Raw genomic sequence first — 19,096 nt, 5'->3', positions numbered from 1 at the left:
ATTGTCCTTTCTTATTTCAATTCATGATACTCACATTGTGCAAAACAGACAAACTGAATGAAAATGGTGATAGACAATTCTCCTACTACTACTGTTGGGTGTACAATGGATATGTGGTAGATGATTCGATAAATTCCAGAATTATATTACTGATGGTCAGTACTGTGATCAGTAGACAAGGGAGAGAAAAGGGGCAATTTGTCAAGATCTGAAAGTTAATAAGTCTAGTAAGGAGCAAAAACGGTTGTGAAGAATGTTCGGAAAAGTAGTCAATGGATAAATGGACCAATGTGATTACTAATGAAGACAAAAGGAGTTGCATACAGTGTTGTCAACTGTCTAACATAGAACCCATAGAAATTACATAAAACATACTACAATAATTCGCTAAGCACAATGTTCACATAAGAAACGTAAAAAATATTAAACAAAAAACTGATGTTCTATTAATAACTAAAAAAATTACACATGCATTTTATGAACACTTATTTCACAATACGCCGAACAAATAGGTGTTTTCTTTATCGATAACAAATACACGGAAGTCTAAACGCGTTTGCTCGCCGTGTACTTAATAGGCTTATTGTTTATATAGGTCTATTAATAACGATCTAAAGAGTTTTTTCATGAGTTCTGCCACATCATACGTCCCAGGAGTTTGTGATGTGAAGCAACGTCGCACATAACGGTGGAGAAGGGGTGAAAGCGCCTTCATTGGTCGAGGCCTCTGGAGTCACTACTTCCACAGACGACTAGTTTTCGTTCGCTTGCTCCACAGAGTTTATCAGGTCTGGTGATTTCTCGCTAAGGTTGGCAAGTATTGACAAGACTAGAAAATAAATTAGAGAAATTAAATGGCGAACGAGAAAGTTGCTGTGCTTCGTACTGTCCTTTGAGTGATCTAAGAACTTGTAGAACGTAACTCTGCCTACAACACGAGTTCTGAAAACAAACATTGGATTATTAGCAACCAGTTCGATGCGCGCGCGCATACGCACACATACATACACATATATCGGATGCAAGATCATGAAGCAGATAAACATTGATGCTTCAACGGATTTCAGAGGAGCGTGAATCTGTTTGCTAGTCACTCACGAACATGTCATATACTTTGGATATCTTGCAAAGAGTAAACAAAAGTGTGAACGCGAGGAACGCTTTGGTTGCAGATAATCGAAAGAAAATTTCCTTATACGGTGCAGCGGTTAAGTTTGTCGTAAGCAAGGCGGTTATGTTAGTCTTGAATTTAGGTATTAGAGACACGTGACAACTTTGTTGACACTTCTGTTCTGAACGCAGTAGCGTAAAGCAATTTGGAGTGTGCACAGAAGTGTTACAGACTGTTCCAAACCCAGGGAGAAATAACACTTGATAAAAGTAAACGCAAGATGTAATAAGCAATGCCTTCTTATAAGAAAGCCTGCGCAGACTCTCTCTGCTTATGCAGTGTCATCATTGGTAGGTAGAGGATCACACATCAAGTTATAGAACAACACCATTTCAATTCTTGCAATTTCATTCTCACATTAAATCCTTACACAATAAGTTGAAGATCATATATAAAGACACCACAAATGTCATGTTTGAATAGAATAGTGTCAAATGTATTGTTCAGTTAGTGAGCTGTAAGTGAAAGATGAAACTTTAGGAGAGCCAACGGTGGGAGTGTGTTAGGGTAAACTATTTACCTAAGAAATCACTACATAATTTTATATTTATTCTTAGTTCTGGACTTTTACACTGTGTTCATCTTTAAATACCAACGCTTTGGAGGCTGATAATCCTTCCTGACACCTTCATGTACAAGAGGTCCTTGTGACCGGAAGACTAGGTGGAACCTTGGCCCCCTAGAATAATCCTCCAAGGCAATTATTCACTCTCCGTAATAGACACCATTCCCAAACACATCATGTGTCCAAGGACTGAACTATGATTTAATAGATTAACACACTACCCTGAAGACGGAAGCAGAATCAGCCTCTCAAACGTTGGTATTTAAAGATTAACAAAGTAGTTAAAGCCCAAAACTAAGAATGAATGAATCACCACTGATCAGCTACAAAGAAGAATAAATATATTTTTAAACATTTCCCCTATCCAAATGTTAATTCCAACACTACTTTGTCTACTAGAATTTATATTTCGCGATCTGTTACATTGACTAGTCAAGGAAACTAACGGTAACTAAAATCTCAAAGGATTAGCAACAATTACAATCTTCTGAAGAACTTTCGCTAAACGCCTTATGACTAGAAATCAAACCTTCCTTACAATTTTTGTCGTAAAAACTCTACCACAACAATTCAAACCTTGCAAAGAGTTTTTGCTAAATGCACCGTAAAAACTACATGAGAACAATTTAAACTTTCTAAAAGAGCTTTCGCTAATTTCACCGTAAAGAGCTCTATGACAACTAATGAAACCTTCTGTAAAGCATTCGCTAAATGCGCTGTGAAAAGCTCTATGACAAGAATTGGAAGCTTCTGAAAAGCTTTCGCTAAATGTACAGTGAATATCAGCATGACAACAATTCAAACCATCTGAAGAACTTTCTGCAAACGTACATGTAAATCTATACAACACACAGCCTTCGAATGACAAAGTCTTTCTAGAGGCGTTAAAGAAGGAGGGGTATTACGTTCAAAAACCCAAACTTTAACATAGGAAATATTGTCTGCTGTTATTAATGGTGTCGCGAAATATGTCTGCAAGACAAAAGCCGCGAAGAAAAGGGTCGTAATTAGTTTATATCCAGAAATCTGACAACTTGTATTTCTTGAAAGACAAGTACTTTTTGATTGTTTTTTCCAAGGACCGAGATCATAACACTGAGAATGTGCATGAATTCGCAGTTCTTAGCGTCGCTTTGTTTCTGCAGACGTTTCCTCTACACTTAAAAGACCCCCTCCCCTTGCCATAAATCACTCCCAGAAGGCAAAATAGCGGGGCAATAAAAGAATAATGGCAGCTCTGCAAATATACGACTGCGCTGCGACAGGGAATCTGACAGACAATTCGACGTCGTTGCTAGGGTTGTTGTTTTTACAGCTCCTGTTTCGGGTTTCAGGAATCCTCCACATTCGGCGACACTGCCTCGTTTCATCAGGGAGAACTGCTTTCCCTTCTAGATTGTGAGGGTTTTTTTTCGATTTGATGTTACGCACTCATCACTAATGCTTCAGACAATTTTACTCCTGGTTGACGACATCTTCTTGGAGAGATATTTTAAGAGTTTGATCCTTCAAGCTTTCCTGATTTTGGAGTTGCGTTTGATGCTGGTCCATTGAGAATGCAAGTGTTCTGTCTCCACATTGTAAACAAATAGAGATATTTTGGTTATTGTCTATTTAGGATGTAATTGTTTCATCTCTGCCATTGTCTGATGCCTATATACAACCAATCTTGATGTATTGACAGTCTTTTTGATCCATGTGTAGTATTTGGAAACAGCCATGAAAGGGCAAACTCCAACAGCCAATGAAACCTTACGACAATTTCCTCAACCAACTACAAGCAGCATCCGAGTGTGAGATAAGCTACTTTCATTCTAACCTCAGTCATTTATGGAATATGCTTAACAATGGTAGTGGTCTTCGGTTCTTACTTTTGTTGTTAACAGACAAAAAAAATGAATAATAGTAGATTCAAAGTAGTTGATTGATTTCCCAAATATGAATTATTTATTTTACTTTGCTACCAAATGACAAATTTATAATGAAATTGTTTCATCTTCATCTCGTTTCCAGAATGCAGTGTTATATCTGGGAGATAGAACATTGGCACTCTGAAATCATAGCTGGTGTTGCGTGCAGTTGTTCTATCTGAAATTTAAATAATGAATTACAGCATAAATACCTAACCAAACAACTACTTAATTTTAGAGAGGCTTCAATATAATAGCCTTTGCAATGGCACAAACTTTCAGCACAATCGTGACAAAGGTGCAATAAATATATCATGTCAAACTTTATAGAGCTCTCCTGAAAAAAGGAAAGAATGGACATGGAGCATTTACATTCTCAGTGGACGACATATCTACAAAGCTTATGCACGAACATTACTTGCACGGGTTGCACATACGAGGGGCGATCAGGTTGCTCCGACCCTAACATAGAAGGAATGACGTTATGATTGATTTTTTATTTTGCTATTGTTTAGTGATCCTTTATATGCTTTCATTCTGAATTGTAAGTCTGAGTAGCGTACAGTTTTCTTTTTACAGGGGTTTAACTGAGTGAAGTTGTGTCAATGTGCCAGAATGGAGAAAACTGAGGTGAGAGCGGTCATCAAATATTTTGTGAAGAAGAAGTGGACGGTATCCAAAATTCATGAGGACTTGGTGGATACACTAGGGGACAGTACTCCTTCATACAGTATGGTGAAGAGATGGTGTCGTGAGTTTAATTGTGGGAGAGAGTCGTGTGAGGATGAATATGCAGGTGGAGCACCAAAAACTGTCATGACGACAGAAAACATTAACAAAGTCCACGATATCGTGTTGAAGGATCGTCGAGTCACTATCCGTCATGTTGCTGAGATGTGTGGCCTGTCATATGGCACTGTGCAAGACATAATAACCCAGAAATTGCAAATGAAAAAAATTGCTGCAAGATGGGTCCCTCGAAACCTCACCCCACATCAGAAGCTCACCCGAGTGCTCATCAGTCAAGAACTTCTTGACAACTTTCGTGCTGATATAGACGATTTCCTTCCCCGATTTGTAACTATGGATGAAACATGGGTCTATCACTTCGACCCACAAACAAAATCACAAAGCATGGAGTGGAAACACCCACATTCTCCACCAAGAAGAAGTTCAAGGTGCAAACGTCAGCAAAAAAGGTGATGGCCTCAATTTTCTGGGACTGCAAGCGTGTCCTACTTGTGGACTATCTACAAAGATGGCAAACCATCACTGGCACATACTACAGTGACCTAATCAAGAAATTACGTGATTCCATCAAGAAAAAGAGACGTGGGATGTTGACCCGTGGTGTGCTCCTTCACCAGGACAATGCACCTGTCCACACCTCACGCATTGCGAGGGCCGCTATCACAGATGCATCGTTCCAATTGTTGCCCCACCCACCCTATTCCCTAGATTTGGCCCCCAGTGATTTCCATTTGTTCAAACATTTGAAGAGTGGCATTTGTGGGCAAAAATTTTCTGATGATTCTGATGTGATAAGGGCCGTGGACTCATGGTTGGAGGACCAGTCGGAAGATTTTTTTTTTGCAAGGTATCCAGGTGTTGGAGCACCGATGGGAAAAGTGCTTTGGAGTTGCAGGGGAGTATGTTGAAAAATAATAAAAAAATTGAAACCCTATTGCCGCTCTTTCTATGTTAGGGTCAGAGCAACCTGATCGCCCCTCGTACATACATACCTATAGTAAAGTCCACCTGCGTTAATCGTGACCATCCTCCTTGAGTAGGGCCAAAACTTTAATTTTGATTATACAAGCGTGGCTATATGTTTCAGAAATAGTTGTTACAAACTAGATATTACATATTTAAAACAATAACACGAAATGGAAGAAAAAGGTGTTTCAAAAATGACAAATAGATGGCAGCACAAGGTGAATGGATATTCACAAATTGTTCGAGGACAAATATCGATTTAGTGAAAGTAATATTATGATCAAAAGATGTAGAAAAGATGAAAGCAATGTATAAAAAATCGATAATAGATGGAAAGGAATAAGAACTTGGTTTTCATTATTCAACAAATCAACTAAGTAAAAAACAAGTGAGGGACTCCAGATACAGGCATAGGAATTGAAGCTAAGAGATTACTGTTATTTTCATATCATTGTGTTGATGGTAGATATGAAATAAGTGCATACCTATAATAAACGTATTTTTGAACAGCAATACGTAAAGTATTTAAAATAAGGCTATTATTTTTGTTATTTCAAGCCGTAAATATGTTTGATTTTATTGAGAGTGGATGGAAAGAAGGGCGCGCCTAAAATCTATCTCGCCCGGATAAAAATTTTATCTTGAACCGCCCCTGTGCGCGAGCGGTAATGGAACGAGGCCAGCGGAAAAATAGCAGTGTTCGGAAAGTTACTTGTTAAAAATATCAGAGTTACAGTTTCTTGGTTCAAAAATTTAGTTGCTGTTACCAATTTTAAAAAGTAACTCAGTTACGGTTACTGGTACTATAAGATTAACTAAGTTACTATTACAGTTACTTTCCGCTGGTAAATTTTCTTGCAAATCAATTTATACCCATTCATTGTTCATTAATTTCAGTAAAATAAACATATGAAAATTTACATGTGCAATACTTATGCCTCTAGTATTATTATAAGTATTAATATATATTATTACAACAACATACAAAACAAATAGATGGAAGGAAACACCGAAGTCTTCAAGTGCAGTTAGATATTACCAATTACAATAAATCGTGGCATAGATGTTCGAAATTAAGCATGCAACGAAGCCTAGCTTCCTTTCCTTCAGCAATTCCATGAAAATTCGTGAAATCTTTTCACTTTAGCATCCAGAAAAGACACTCACTTGAAAACAGATTTTCCTCACGTTACAAAAATTTCAACTTAACAATTTAAGTGTAGTTACTTCTTTTGGGAAAAGTAACTCTGTTAGGGTTAAAGCTACTTACTTTTAAAAGGAGCTAGTTACAGTTGGAATTCCTAAAGAAGAAGTAACTGTTATTCCAAACACTGTAAGACATGGGCGATAGCTGAAAGTGTGTCGCAGAAGGGGAAGCACTGACCGTTAATATATTCTATGTTTCAGTTCCAAATGGTTACGAGTATGGAACTTAAAATTCACGCAGTTGTGAAACCTGAGTAAGACAATAACGAATACTTTAACTAGATCGAAAGATATATATATATATATATATATATATATATATATATATATATATATATATATATATATTTGTTCCGGCATGACTTTCGAACGCCTGGAACAATTTCAACCAAACTTGGTACACGTATCACTTGAAATCTAGAAATAAATACTGTGGGGGTAAGACACCCCTGGCACCCCTAGGGCTGGGAAGGGGACATAAAATAGCATTCTGTTGCGAGGCCTTTTCGTGTCACATCCTGCACGTTATGCTTCCTGCTACACAGCACGGCGAGGTTGGTTGCCTACACAGAATGTGCGATATTGCTACCCTGGAGCAATTTCAAGCAAACTTGGTACACACATCACTTTAAATCTGGAAAGAAATACTGTAGGGGTAAAACACCCCTGGAGGGGGGGGGAGCGGATAACATGTAAAAATAATCTATAACAACCGATATTAGTGTAGAATCCATAGTTTTCGGTGTTGTTAAGATGAATAGTGACACTCCCAATGCCGTTGAACTCAAGGGTCATTTTACACTATAGTTAGAAGATTGGGATAAATAAATACCCGGGCAACGCCGGACAATCAGCCATTTATTCAATAAACAGTGCATTTCACGGTCAAGTCGCCTGTGGAGCGGCGGCTAGCTGGCCGGGCAGTGAGAGCACGTCTACCGGCACACTGGATGCAATATCCGCGTAACTGGAACCGCTAGCTATGCAATTAAATAAGCTCGTGCAATTAAATTGACAGTTACAATTAAAATGAGCACGCACCTTCTTACAAGAGGTGTGAAATGTTGCCCTCCTGTTTCCATCGATTTACGGCATTTTTTAATGAAATTTTCGCTAACACGCATCAGTTCATCTTCTGAAGTTGCTTCAATTTCACTCCTGATGTTTTCTTTCGAATCTTCTAATATATGGTTTTAGGAGTAAAATCTTGGTAGCTCGCCACGCAGAAGTCACGGAACTGTCTATTTCTTGTGTAAGGTGCCGGAGGGATTTGTGAGGGGTATGTTCCAATGGGGCTCCAACATCCTCTAGTTTCTCCTCAGTAAGCACGCGCCGTTTCACCCTTCGCTTCTTATCAAGAGCAGCCTCTGCTTCCCTAAATGTGTTCACAAGTTTTCGAACACTGTCTCTGTGTGGAACAGGAACATCTGAGTATTCTGTTGCAAGACGCCATCTAACTTTCCTACAAGAATTCGTTATGCCCTAAGAATCGTAAGTAAAAATTAGTTCTTTTAAATTGTAGGTATAGCGTGGCATTATTACACTACAGTAATACGTATACTAAAACACAATAATCAAAAGAACTTGTTCTCACCTTTACACTTCACAAACACGTGCATACTGCACACCAGCTATCTCGATACGTCCAATGCCAAGGTCAGTGAACAGCTGTGGGTCTAAATGTCGGCAGACTCGCTTTCACTGCCTGGAACACTAGCCGCCCTCCACAAGCGACTTGACCGTGAAAAGCACTGCAGAACGCAGAATGTGTCCACAGCATTTCCAGGTAGATAAACAACATACTATATGATAGGTATTTCAGAGTGATTTTTGGAATGACTTGAAAAAGCCATTACGTTTTCCCCTCCATGCACTCACTTCCCCTCTCACACGTTTCTTGGTCGATCCCTCTCGAGTCACTTCTTGCGCAGAGGATTTGTTTTCGTTCGCTTGCTAAAATTTGGGTACAGAGTGTAGGTGAATGAGGTTTGGTGTTCTTAGCATTACCATTACACATTAACGGTGTTACTATTTTGTGCATTTTGAGTGGGTGCGGTTTGTTCGTTTGATCGCTTTGCTATTTTCATACTTTTCTTCCTTTCCTTCCTGTCAATACAAATGAAGTCTACACGTACTTAAACGATGGTCAAAACTTGAATTAATATTAATATTTCCTGATTTCTCTCAAATGTAATTATCTGCCATTTTAGCTAATCACCAGATGATGAGAAACGAAGTAAAATTCTAAGAAACACGCATGGCAAGACCAGGGCTTCAAACTGAAGTCTTTGCTCGCTCGGCCACTTAACACAACTCACATTAATATTTCTTCTTACCATAAAAGGCGCATGTTACTTTCTACGAACATCTGGCTTACTCCTACATTCATTTCCAACTTTCTAAACCCCTTCCTCAGCCTCCTGTACAACAACTTGTAAAAGTCGCCACACAGTCGAAATGGAATTTTCTATATACTATCTGTACAATTTGAATGTTATAGATTCGAACACGCGTAATTTTTTTTACATATCGTGCACATATGTTCTGAAACTCTGATAGCTAATAAGCATTGAGTGCAAAAACTACAAATATAATGTACTATAGGAATATGAAACGCATTTCACACGATGAAAGCCAAAATAGTTAATTCAACAGGCTCAGTTCGGAATTCGCATCTCCGCCATATTTCCATCACCAAGAGCCATGCCCTAGCGATGATGCGCGGCTTACAAAAAAAACATCGTTTCCAGTCAGCTAATTATGTGTCTATGTAAATACCAATATCTTGAAGTATCAAGATTCGATACACACAGCACAAATAGCCAGTTGCATAATTGATATGGAACGTTTGAGGGACAACAAGACTAGGTAGTGGATTGGGAAGCAAATACAACAATATTAGGCCTGGCGGCCTGTTTGGAGAGATACAAAGCTCTACCGAGAAGTAGGGAAATCGAAACCTTACGGTAAATTCCGTGAACAATTTGTAGTACCTGTTGTCTACGGAATGGCTAAGTCAGAAGCAATATTCAACTTTGTGTTAGTTGTAAACACTTTAAAGTAAAGGCAATAAATTATTTGTACGTAATATACAAAACGCAATAATAAAGCAACTTTAATACTTTTATTAGCCATTTTCACAGAGATACTACATTCGTAGCTCCGTCTATTTCGCTGCACTTTTTTACTCTCTCTGCACTTGCGCGTCTAGTGGTTACGAACTGCAACACTGACTCGTCTAGTTCGTTGATTTGGTGTCAAGTAGTGTATTTGGTGTCTGCCCCGTTTGCACTACGTTCTCGAGCGGTGTAATGTATGCTGTATGGTCACGTGGTGCGTGCTAACTAATCAAATGAATGTTTAAGGACAGCAGACAAGCATTTGTTGAATCTTGTGAACTTGAACACCGCTTATAGTTTACTTGATTCAATGTGATTTTCTTGCACCAGCCTGACACCTGGATACACCTGCACTACACCTAGTGTCAAAAAGTACAGAGAACTAGACGGGGCTACTCTGTCTCGGGAATATCTGAAGCAAGCGAACAAAAACTAGTCTCTGCGCAAATAGTGACTCGAGAAGGCTGAACCAATCAACGTGTGGGAGGGGAAGTGAATGCATTGAGGGGAAAACGCTGTTGCAACTACCAGCCACACTGCTTTGCTTCGCTCACTCGCTTTCACTCCTTCTGTTCTGTTATGCGCGCCCTTCCTCCACATACTCCCAAGACAAGAGTGTAGTTCCAGATAGCAGCAATCATCTAAAACTTCCAAATCTTCATTTACGTCACTCCTTTTCTTTTGATTATTAATCTTTGTCATTAAAATAAAATGAATATCAATATGAGTCATTAGTGGGTGATTTTATCAATGAAACGTCATGGTGGCCATATTGTTCTTGAAGAGAGTAAATGACATCAAGAAGTCTCCATTTGACGCAGTCCACCTCTTATCGACAGTGTCGTTGCCGTACGTTTTTCACAAATAAGATTAACATACCAAAGAAGATATCTGTTACTTTTCGTATTTACAATAACTCTTGTCTACTATTACGGCGGGCGTCCTACATGCTGGGAAGGGTAGTGGGGAGTGGGGAATAACCCGCAGACCATGCAACAGCGGTGGCGTCGAGAGATACGACGTCACATGAGAAGGTGCTACGCGCACCTCGTTCTACATTCTGCTGTGTTTCTTATCGCCCTGGATTGGTCGCTTCCCCGCTCCTCACTTCCCTTGCATGTAGGGCGGCCGCCGTAAGACTGGACAAGAGCAATACAGCCAGCCCAAGTAGCGAAGTAGTTAGCACATCGCACTACGACGGCAGGGGTCCCGGGTTCGAATCCTGGCATGGATGTTTGCGAGTGTCCATTTATCAGTTTCATCATGTCATCTCTCATCCCCATCTTCGCAAATTAGTCAAACGTTGCACAAAAGGCGAAGTAAAATAAAGCAAATCAATCAATCAAATGAGCTATAACACCAATTCAACATATGTTTTCTTAAATTTTAAACACTCTCTCTTGACCTCTAAACCAGGATGTCACCAGGAGGGCAAGGTGACATTCCGTTTCCCAGTTCTTTGCGGTACGCTGCCTTTCTAACCTTTTCGTAAGTGAATTTCAGAACGATTAAATTTCTATGCAAAACAGCTGTTGAGGTTACCAGGTCAACAGATAACGTGCAACAAAACTCTAGAAAAGGAAGACACAAGGCAAATCCTGTTAAAGTAGACAGCAGGCAATGCTCTTCTCTTCTTGCATTTTTCATTGTATTCGTGCAATAGGAAAAAAGACTGAAAGAAAAAAAATAGCATTTCCTCTTATACGTTCGTTCTCATTCCCTCAAAAAGTTACTTCCATGCACGGGACGCAATGGAAAGAAAAATAGGGAATAAATTTCTGGGTCATTTCTGATGACTCTTGTACCATCAGTCATGAAATATGCAAAGATTAAGCGCTCACTGTCCGTACCGCCCCGGTCTATCAAACAGACCGGGGGAGGAGTTTTTCATCCCTGATATTTGCCTTCAGGGAAGGACCAAGGAAGATGCCTGGATACTGCACTCTTCTGGATGGTAGGAGGATCTGGGAGCAGTTCTTCCAAGATCGTATAAAAGCAGGGAGGGCAGAATTCCCGTGCAATATTAACGAAGGCTGTTGATATGTACGCCTCGTGACATGAATAATCTGCTGCCAAAACTCGGCTTAGACGTTCCTGCCAGGCCTTAATAATGCAAATCTCTATGCATGCTGAAAACTCGGCATTAAGTCGTAATGAGACATCTGAGGATTTTACCGGTGTGCAATGCGATGTATTGTTGCTCTGCCCTCGCTGCAAGGTGAGACTCGTCGTGTGGCTACGGGGAGGAGGGTGCGGGGGCAATTTCTTTTATGTTTTTTGCATTTGCAGACGGTCGCTGCACTTATTCTTGTATCTTGTCCTAGAAGAAGATCAGGGTGGTTGGTACAGTCTGTCTGGGTTGGTTGCGACAGTTGACGCTAGTGCGCATGCGCTGGCTGGACGAGTCCACTGGCAAAATAGGGGTGACGGCTGCAAGTAAAAAGGCAGACGGAGAAGGAGGTTCTGCGTTAGTCACGATCATCGACGATAGTGCGCATGCGTTGGCTGGACGAGTCCAGTAGAGCAATAGGGGTGACGGCTGTAAGTGGAACGCTGACGAAGAAGCAGGTTCTGCGTTAGTCGCGGCCATAGACGATAGTGTGCATACGCTAACTGGACGAATCCACTGGCAAAATAGGGGTGACGGCTGCAAGTGGAACGCAGATGAGAGAAGAGCGTTTCCTTCCGAATTGTAAATTACAGACAAAGGAGCCATCGTTATTTCAGAATGAAGTTCATGGAGACAAAATACTGATCTGAAATTGGCAGTGTGGTTTTCCACTTGTTTCTACCTCATCCCGATATACGAACCAATGTCTCGCCTCGTTTCGAAAGTCAAATCTTGGTTTCCTTCTGAGCCTCGACAGCACATTCTTTAACATATAGAAACCATTAAGACAAACTAATTTTTATATTTTCTGTTCGGAGTATGGAAAAAGAATACCTGTATGTATAGGCGCTGCACAGGCTCATTGTTTCTACTAATAACATAAGAATTTGCCGTTTATATCCATTTTGCGCTCAAACACGGTAAAAGGGACTCGCTCTACAATTTACATTGGAATTCGAACAACTGCACCTTCACCGGCGACCTCTTCATTAATGCAATTATTATTAACGAAATTTGCATATGATACTTATCTATGTTCCTCCCTCACAGTCTCTTTAAAAAAGAACAAAATACATTCTCATTATGTACTTGAAAACAATTATATTACTACAGTTGCCACTCAAAAAGATCTAGGTGTTTTCATAGATGAAAAACTGAACTTTAAGGAACACATCGCAGCTACAACTAAAAGTACAATGCGCCTCTTAGGCCTCCTCTACAGATTCACTGAAATTGATACTCCAACTTCTGTTAGCCTTTTTTTTTCAAATCATTCATTTCCCCGATTCTTGAATACTGCTCTCCAGTCTGGGCCATGGCTTCCAATACAAATCTTTCTAGCATGGATTCCGTCCTCAGCTTCTTTACCGCCATTGTTCGTCATAGAATTCCTTTTCTGCGGCATCTTCAGAAACCTGACATCCTGACTACTTTCAACATTCAGTTGCTGCAGACCCGACGCGATATGGCCGATATGAAATTTTTCTATAAAATCATCAATGGGAAATTAAGATCTGAATTTCTTCTTACAGAATTCAACTTCAGAGTTCCCTCAGATCGACCCGAAACACTGAATTGTTCCACAACTCTACCGCTAGGCTTTCCCTCATACAGCGCGTTCTATTCCACAGGCTTCCCCAGTTCTACAAGAAACTACCCACAAACATAGACATTTTTGCCCCTGAAAGTATTTTCTGATCTTCCCTAAAAATGAATATGTAAATCTTTGTTTGTTTCCTTGTTTATGCCTTATGTTTATATTTAACCTTTTTTGCTTTTACATAAAACCATCTTGACTTGTTCTTGTTTATTTGTTAGAGTTTTCAGTCTAAAATGGTCTTAAAAGTGCTGTATCTGAGACTTGGAATAATTAAATAAATAAATAAACTATCTGGTATGATTGGTAAGGTAGTTTTGATTTATGAAACATTTTTCAAATATCAAATAACACCAAGTCTGGAACGAGTCTCTATCATCGATGCGTCCTTCTGGAGTTGTCGAGAAAAAAGTTTAATTACAAGCGAAATTATATCACAAAAAGAGGATAAACAACATAATATTTGCTGAAGGACCATTTTTACAGTTTCAAAAATGTGCACGATGTACAAAATTAATCAAGTTCGCTATCACTTCGCCACACTTGTTCGTGTTTAAATCTCATTTGGTGAAGAAAAAAATAGGATAGGCGCCCGTATTCTCTTCGACTTAAAATGTGCATATTATACGGGCGCAGATATTGCCAGAGCGAACGGATGTGGATCGGAAATTCTGCTTTCAACACGAGCCTTTTTGAGGAGGAGTGGGATGGGGTTTCATTGCCAAGTTCTCTAAGGATTTCTTCTGTGAGGAAAGTGTAGAGAGAGAGAGAGAGAGAGTTAGTTTTCCTCGAAGAAAGCCTCCGAGGTATCCCATTCCCTACGACTCAAGATTTCTACGAAGCTCTTCTCATTATTCCTCCCCCTTCCCACAGCATCCGCCATATTTTCTTTCTGTGTACCGTGTCCTCCCCGTTGCAACACTTTCTGGTATTTCCTCTCCTCCACTGATCTGCAAGATCTCGGAATTAAACTCAAGAATCGATGAAGCAGAATAGTCATTGTCTTAAGGCTCCTTCCTCTTGTTCGAAGCAGGTCTCCACTTCTGGTGGATTGCTTCAAGATGCTGCAGAAATTCCTCTTCCGAAGTGCCCCAAGGCTAGACTAGAGAAGAAGAGAGGCTTAGAATAAATTAAAATGGCCCTGTAGTTTCATCTTACAAGAGGACCTTATTTCCATGGTTACTTTTTTGTCTTCGTTAACCACGAAGCTGACGGTAAATGTCAGAAAGTTTAGTTTCATGAAACATTAAATAAATTGACAGCGGAGGCTTTGAATCGGGAATCTCTGGAGCAAGGGAAAGGAAATAAGTCTCTGGGCAAGTAATGCTACCAGCCGTTCGTAACAGCGTGCTTTCCTTGGCCCGGTCCCCTTCTTTACCGTTATGCGCGACCTTGCTGCACAGAAAGAGTAGTTTATTCCCTTGCTCGAGAAACGCGCGAATGTTGTTATTGTCCTCTCCACTAGTTTATCATTGTTTTTATTGGCTGTGATTAACCCACACATGTAGAAAAATTGCGTAAAAATGACTTTAATGCAATGTATTTATATCCTCAGTTCTCGGTGGTGAGTGTCCAATTAGAATTTCAAGGTCTTTTTTTTTTGTAAACATTGTGGTTTTAGTCGATTTTATGCACTTATATGCTTATTGGGTTATGAATGAATACCAATTAGCCCATCTACTTCGCTTCACTTTTTTACTCTCTCTGCACTCGTGCGTCTAGCTCGTTACACGGTACAACACCGTCTAATCTGCTTCGTTGATTTGGTGTGAAATAGTGTATTTGGTGGGCGTACAGGACTTCCCCGATGTCGCAGTGGTAGCGTCGTTGCCTTGTAATCTTTGGGTCCCGGGTTCGACAACCGCTGGAGGCACATAGTGGTTCGGATCCCACTATTAACTGTAGGTTCAGTCCCGATTAGCCTTACTGTACACAAAGTTGTCTTAAAACACCAAATCATACCAAACCAAACGTGGTGCGTGCTAACTAATGAAATGAACGTTTAAAGCAGTAGACAGGCATTTGTTGAATCTTCTGAACTTGAACACCGCTATCCGTCTACTTGGTAAAACGTCATTTCCTTGCACCATCCTGACGCCGGGATACATCTGCACTACACCCGGTGTCAAAAAGTGCAGTGAAGGGGCTAATGTGTCCCCACACTCGGAATCAAACCCTGGATCCCTTGATTACAAAATAAGAGCGTTAGCCAATAGGCAATCGGTGATATTACCAATCGGAATTCAATCTTTTCCCCTGCCCCCTCCCACCAAGACATACATACTTTAGGATATATTGTGTCATTTTGCAATCCAAGTTTCCAAACAATATACCGTGCACAACAATCCAATTGTATTTGAGTTAAAGATATGGCATTATGATACAGACATTAATTTAATTAACAGTTATAACAAACATTTATTATTTAATACGTTGCATGCCTAATATAAATGTGAATAAACTACAACCATAGATTTATCCACAATTTGTTGTACGGAGATGCGCAATAAATTGAAGAGCTCTGTACAAAATTATAAAAGTTGTGGCTGAAACTTTAAGATTAATTGTACCTATATTTAAATTGTGTGAAAGCGAGTCAATGGAATTACTTATTATGCGGTGTTAGAATTAATATTTTTGGACATTGTATTAGGTTTTATACGTATAAACCTACCAAACAGAAGTCAAATTAAAATGTGTAATTACAAGAGGAACAAAATATACTATTTGAAGTATATTTATTAAAAAGTTGTTTATGTAAAAGAAACAATTTCGTTATATTTATAATCCTCTCACAACAAAGAACATTTCAGTAGTGCAATTATCGAATTCGCACAATAAAATTAAATTCCAATAATGCAATTTTTAATTCAGAGCTTGTATATAACGGTGGTATGTACAGTATATTCTCAGAGTGGAAGGCAAAACAATTTAGAAATATTGAGCGTTGTAAAAGGAATTCAGTGGAGTGAAATTCCACTGCTCCCATGGAATTTGTGGCGTAATATTGACCTAATATCTCAGCTTTAACTTTAACCTGAAAAATAATGACTTTTTTCTTTTCAGGACGGCGAGAACTCCCTCATCGGCACTCATACTCACAGCAATTGTGGTTTTCCAACTTCGAAGAGTTCCAGCGGCTCACAGAACCTGTATTCGACAACAATACAGTAACAAACATTACAGTTCAACTCGGCGGGACAGCCTTCCTATACTGCAGGGTGCGGAATCTCGGGGAAAGAACGGTAAGACCATCGACATTTTCTTCTTGTTGTTTATTTTCTTAAAATTGAACCCATCAAATATATTTAAAGTGTGTGTTCTTCTTTCCCGCGTAAAGTTACAAGGGCGCGAAAGTGTCTGTACCAATCAGAAAGGTAACGAGTTGCTTAATTGGTTGCTTGAATCATGTGCACATTATAACATCACTGGTTTTGGCGGAAATAGATCTTTCAAATCAATTCTTTCTACTGTTCATTTAAAATATTCTTCTTAAGTTAATACATAGTGCTATTTCTATGTAATGCCGTTTAAGCACAAAAAAAACACGAGTGTAAATATATGCATTCCCTATGGGCTATGACGTCATTAGAAACTTGTTGCAATTTCCTGCTCTTCCAAAATGGTCAATAACTAACCTTAAGATTTTATAGGCTATATATATGAGTTGCGATCTTATATGTTTCTTACTATTTAATCAGAAGTTAGGTTATTTATGGGTGCTTTTTAGTCATTATGTGATTCTGCTAGTTTATTCGTGTAATGTTTGATGGTTTGTTATATTATATTGTTTGGTTTTGTGTTTACATCCATTGTTACGATATGTTACATCATATGGAAAGCATGATCATGGAGACGTTAGAGGGGAGAAGTAGGGCGACGCTGACCTAGAAAATTAATTTAAACCTAAAATTGTATATTTCACACTTGTAATTTAATTTGTCCGAGTAATTTATTAGAAGGGCGTTGCAACAACATGATAACTTCAAACTGGAGTGCTTTATGAGTGAACAACGTTTTCGTGGAGGAAAATATGCCTCATTTGCCCTCTCTTGGAAAGAATTACCTTACTTGTTCCTCCCTGCAACAAAAAATCTGCGGACGTCCATGAGCATGATATAGAAGAAACTTTACACTGGATATTTGTCTCTTACTCAGACATTCTATCAGGGAAGTTCAAACCTGTGATACTTACTTTGAGTGTCACCTGAGATTACTGCCAATCTAGCCTGTCATACCCAGCGGCAGGAAGTCTCAGAGCGAGGTTATGGGATCTCAGTGCTGCAAGCGAAAGGAACATGGGGTTTTATCTGTGATAGGAGCTTTGCATCTGGCCAAGTGCATCGACAGGTCGATTTACGATCTCGCTACCGTGGGATCCGAATTCGAGTCCTGTCTCTGCTTTCTTTCAATTTTATCTAATCTTCATACTTGCTCTCATTGGTGCAAAAATATATAACAATACAACCTTGTTGATTTTTTTAGACAATTTAGCGTGATATTTGAACTGGAAGATGTAATTCTTAGCTACATTGCTATTCTGTGAATAAAACCTTCATACAAATTACATTAACCGTTGATGTAACAAGAATGCTCTAATTTGGTTTTGTTGTATGAAGAGCACATACGTAATAGCGAAACATTCACTAAGGTAATTTTAGTACAAACAACCATCAACATTTCTCCTAATTCCGTTGCGGTAATCACGACAAGTAACCGCATTGGAATTACCAAGAAGGAACTGTTACTTACAAGTAATATGTTACTGCCGAGGGCTGTTGTCGATATATCCTGAGTTCGTTTCCCGGTTAGAACGCACTACAATTATGGTGTAGTTTTACTTTTTCGCCCATCCCAGTCTAATTGTGGACTATTACCAAATACTCAGGTACTGAGTGACTCGGTAAAAGGTTAGCCGGTCTCTGCGAAGGAGTGGTCATCGCAATGCGTTACGAAGCCAGAGGTCCCAGCTTCAAATCCTGTGCGAGACATGAAAGCACCATATTCATCCTGATCATTGCAATGAACCCAAGAGGAAGAAAAGATTGATTGATTTGGTTTATTTCACTTCGCTTTTCTACCACTTGTGTCTAATCGCGAAGATGAGGATGAGTAATGATTAGACCTCGGATTTTAGGTTTTTAACCTATTTTTTTCCTTTGCAGATAAATAAGAAGTTATATCGGCATTTCATAAAAAAAACGGAACAGTTTTATAGTGCCTAAAAATACCTACAAGGTAGAATCAAAAAGTAAGGTAACAAGTGCCCTGAAAATGTACAACGATATGCTAGTAACTGTTTTTTTTTTGTGTGTTGTAGGTATTGATGGATAGTATCCCTGGTGACCGCTAGAGAACAGCACGGTGACACAGTTGTACAGAATCGCAGTTCGAAGATGGCAGGGTTACTGGAAACATGGTCAAATGTGGAAGTGCGAAGTGTGATCAGGGTTTTGCATGCGAAGGGGAAGAAACCAGCCGAGATCCATCGGGAACTTGTGGAGGTGTATGGAAACAACGTGTTATCCAGGAAACAAGTGTGGTGTTGGTGTAAGGAGTTTGAAAATGGTAGGACTGACATTAATGATGATCAGCGAAGTGGCACACCGTCAACTTCAGCTACCGACCAGAACATTTGTCAGGTGGAGGGAATGATTAGGGAGGATAGGCGAATCACACTGTCACACATTGCAGATGCACTG

The 19,096-nt window shown here is 39.5% G+C and overlaps 1 protein-coding gene across 1 annotated transcript in view; it reads left to right on the top strand.

Annotated features, from left to right (window-relative positions):
• Positions 1-19,096, top strand: part of LOC145995385 (neurotrimin-like) — a 366,883-nt gene that overhangs the window by 245,769 nt on the left and 102,018 nt on the right. Inside the window, exon 3 of the mRNA XM_083131989.1 lies at positions 16,461-16,639. Within this exon, the coding sequence (XP_082988115.1) occupies positions 16,461-16,639 (179 nt within the window). The remainder of the gene's footprint in view (positions 1-16,460; positions 16,640-19,096) is intronic.

This window comes from Lepisma saccharinum, chromosome 1 (assembly GCF_977018435.1).
Source record: "Lepisma saccharinum chromosome 1, izLepSacc3.1, whole genome shotgun sequence".
Classification (NCBI taxonomy): Eukaryota; Metazoa; Arthropoda; class Insecta; order Zygentoma; family Lepismatidae; genus Lepisma; species Lepisma saccharinum.
Note: the sequence above shows the minus strand (reverse complement) of the source record. Positions and strands in the feature narration are given on the sequence as shown.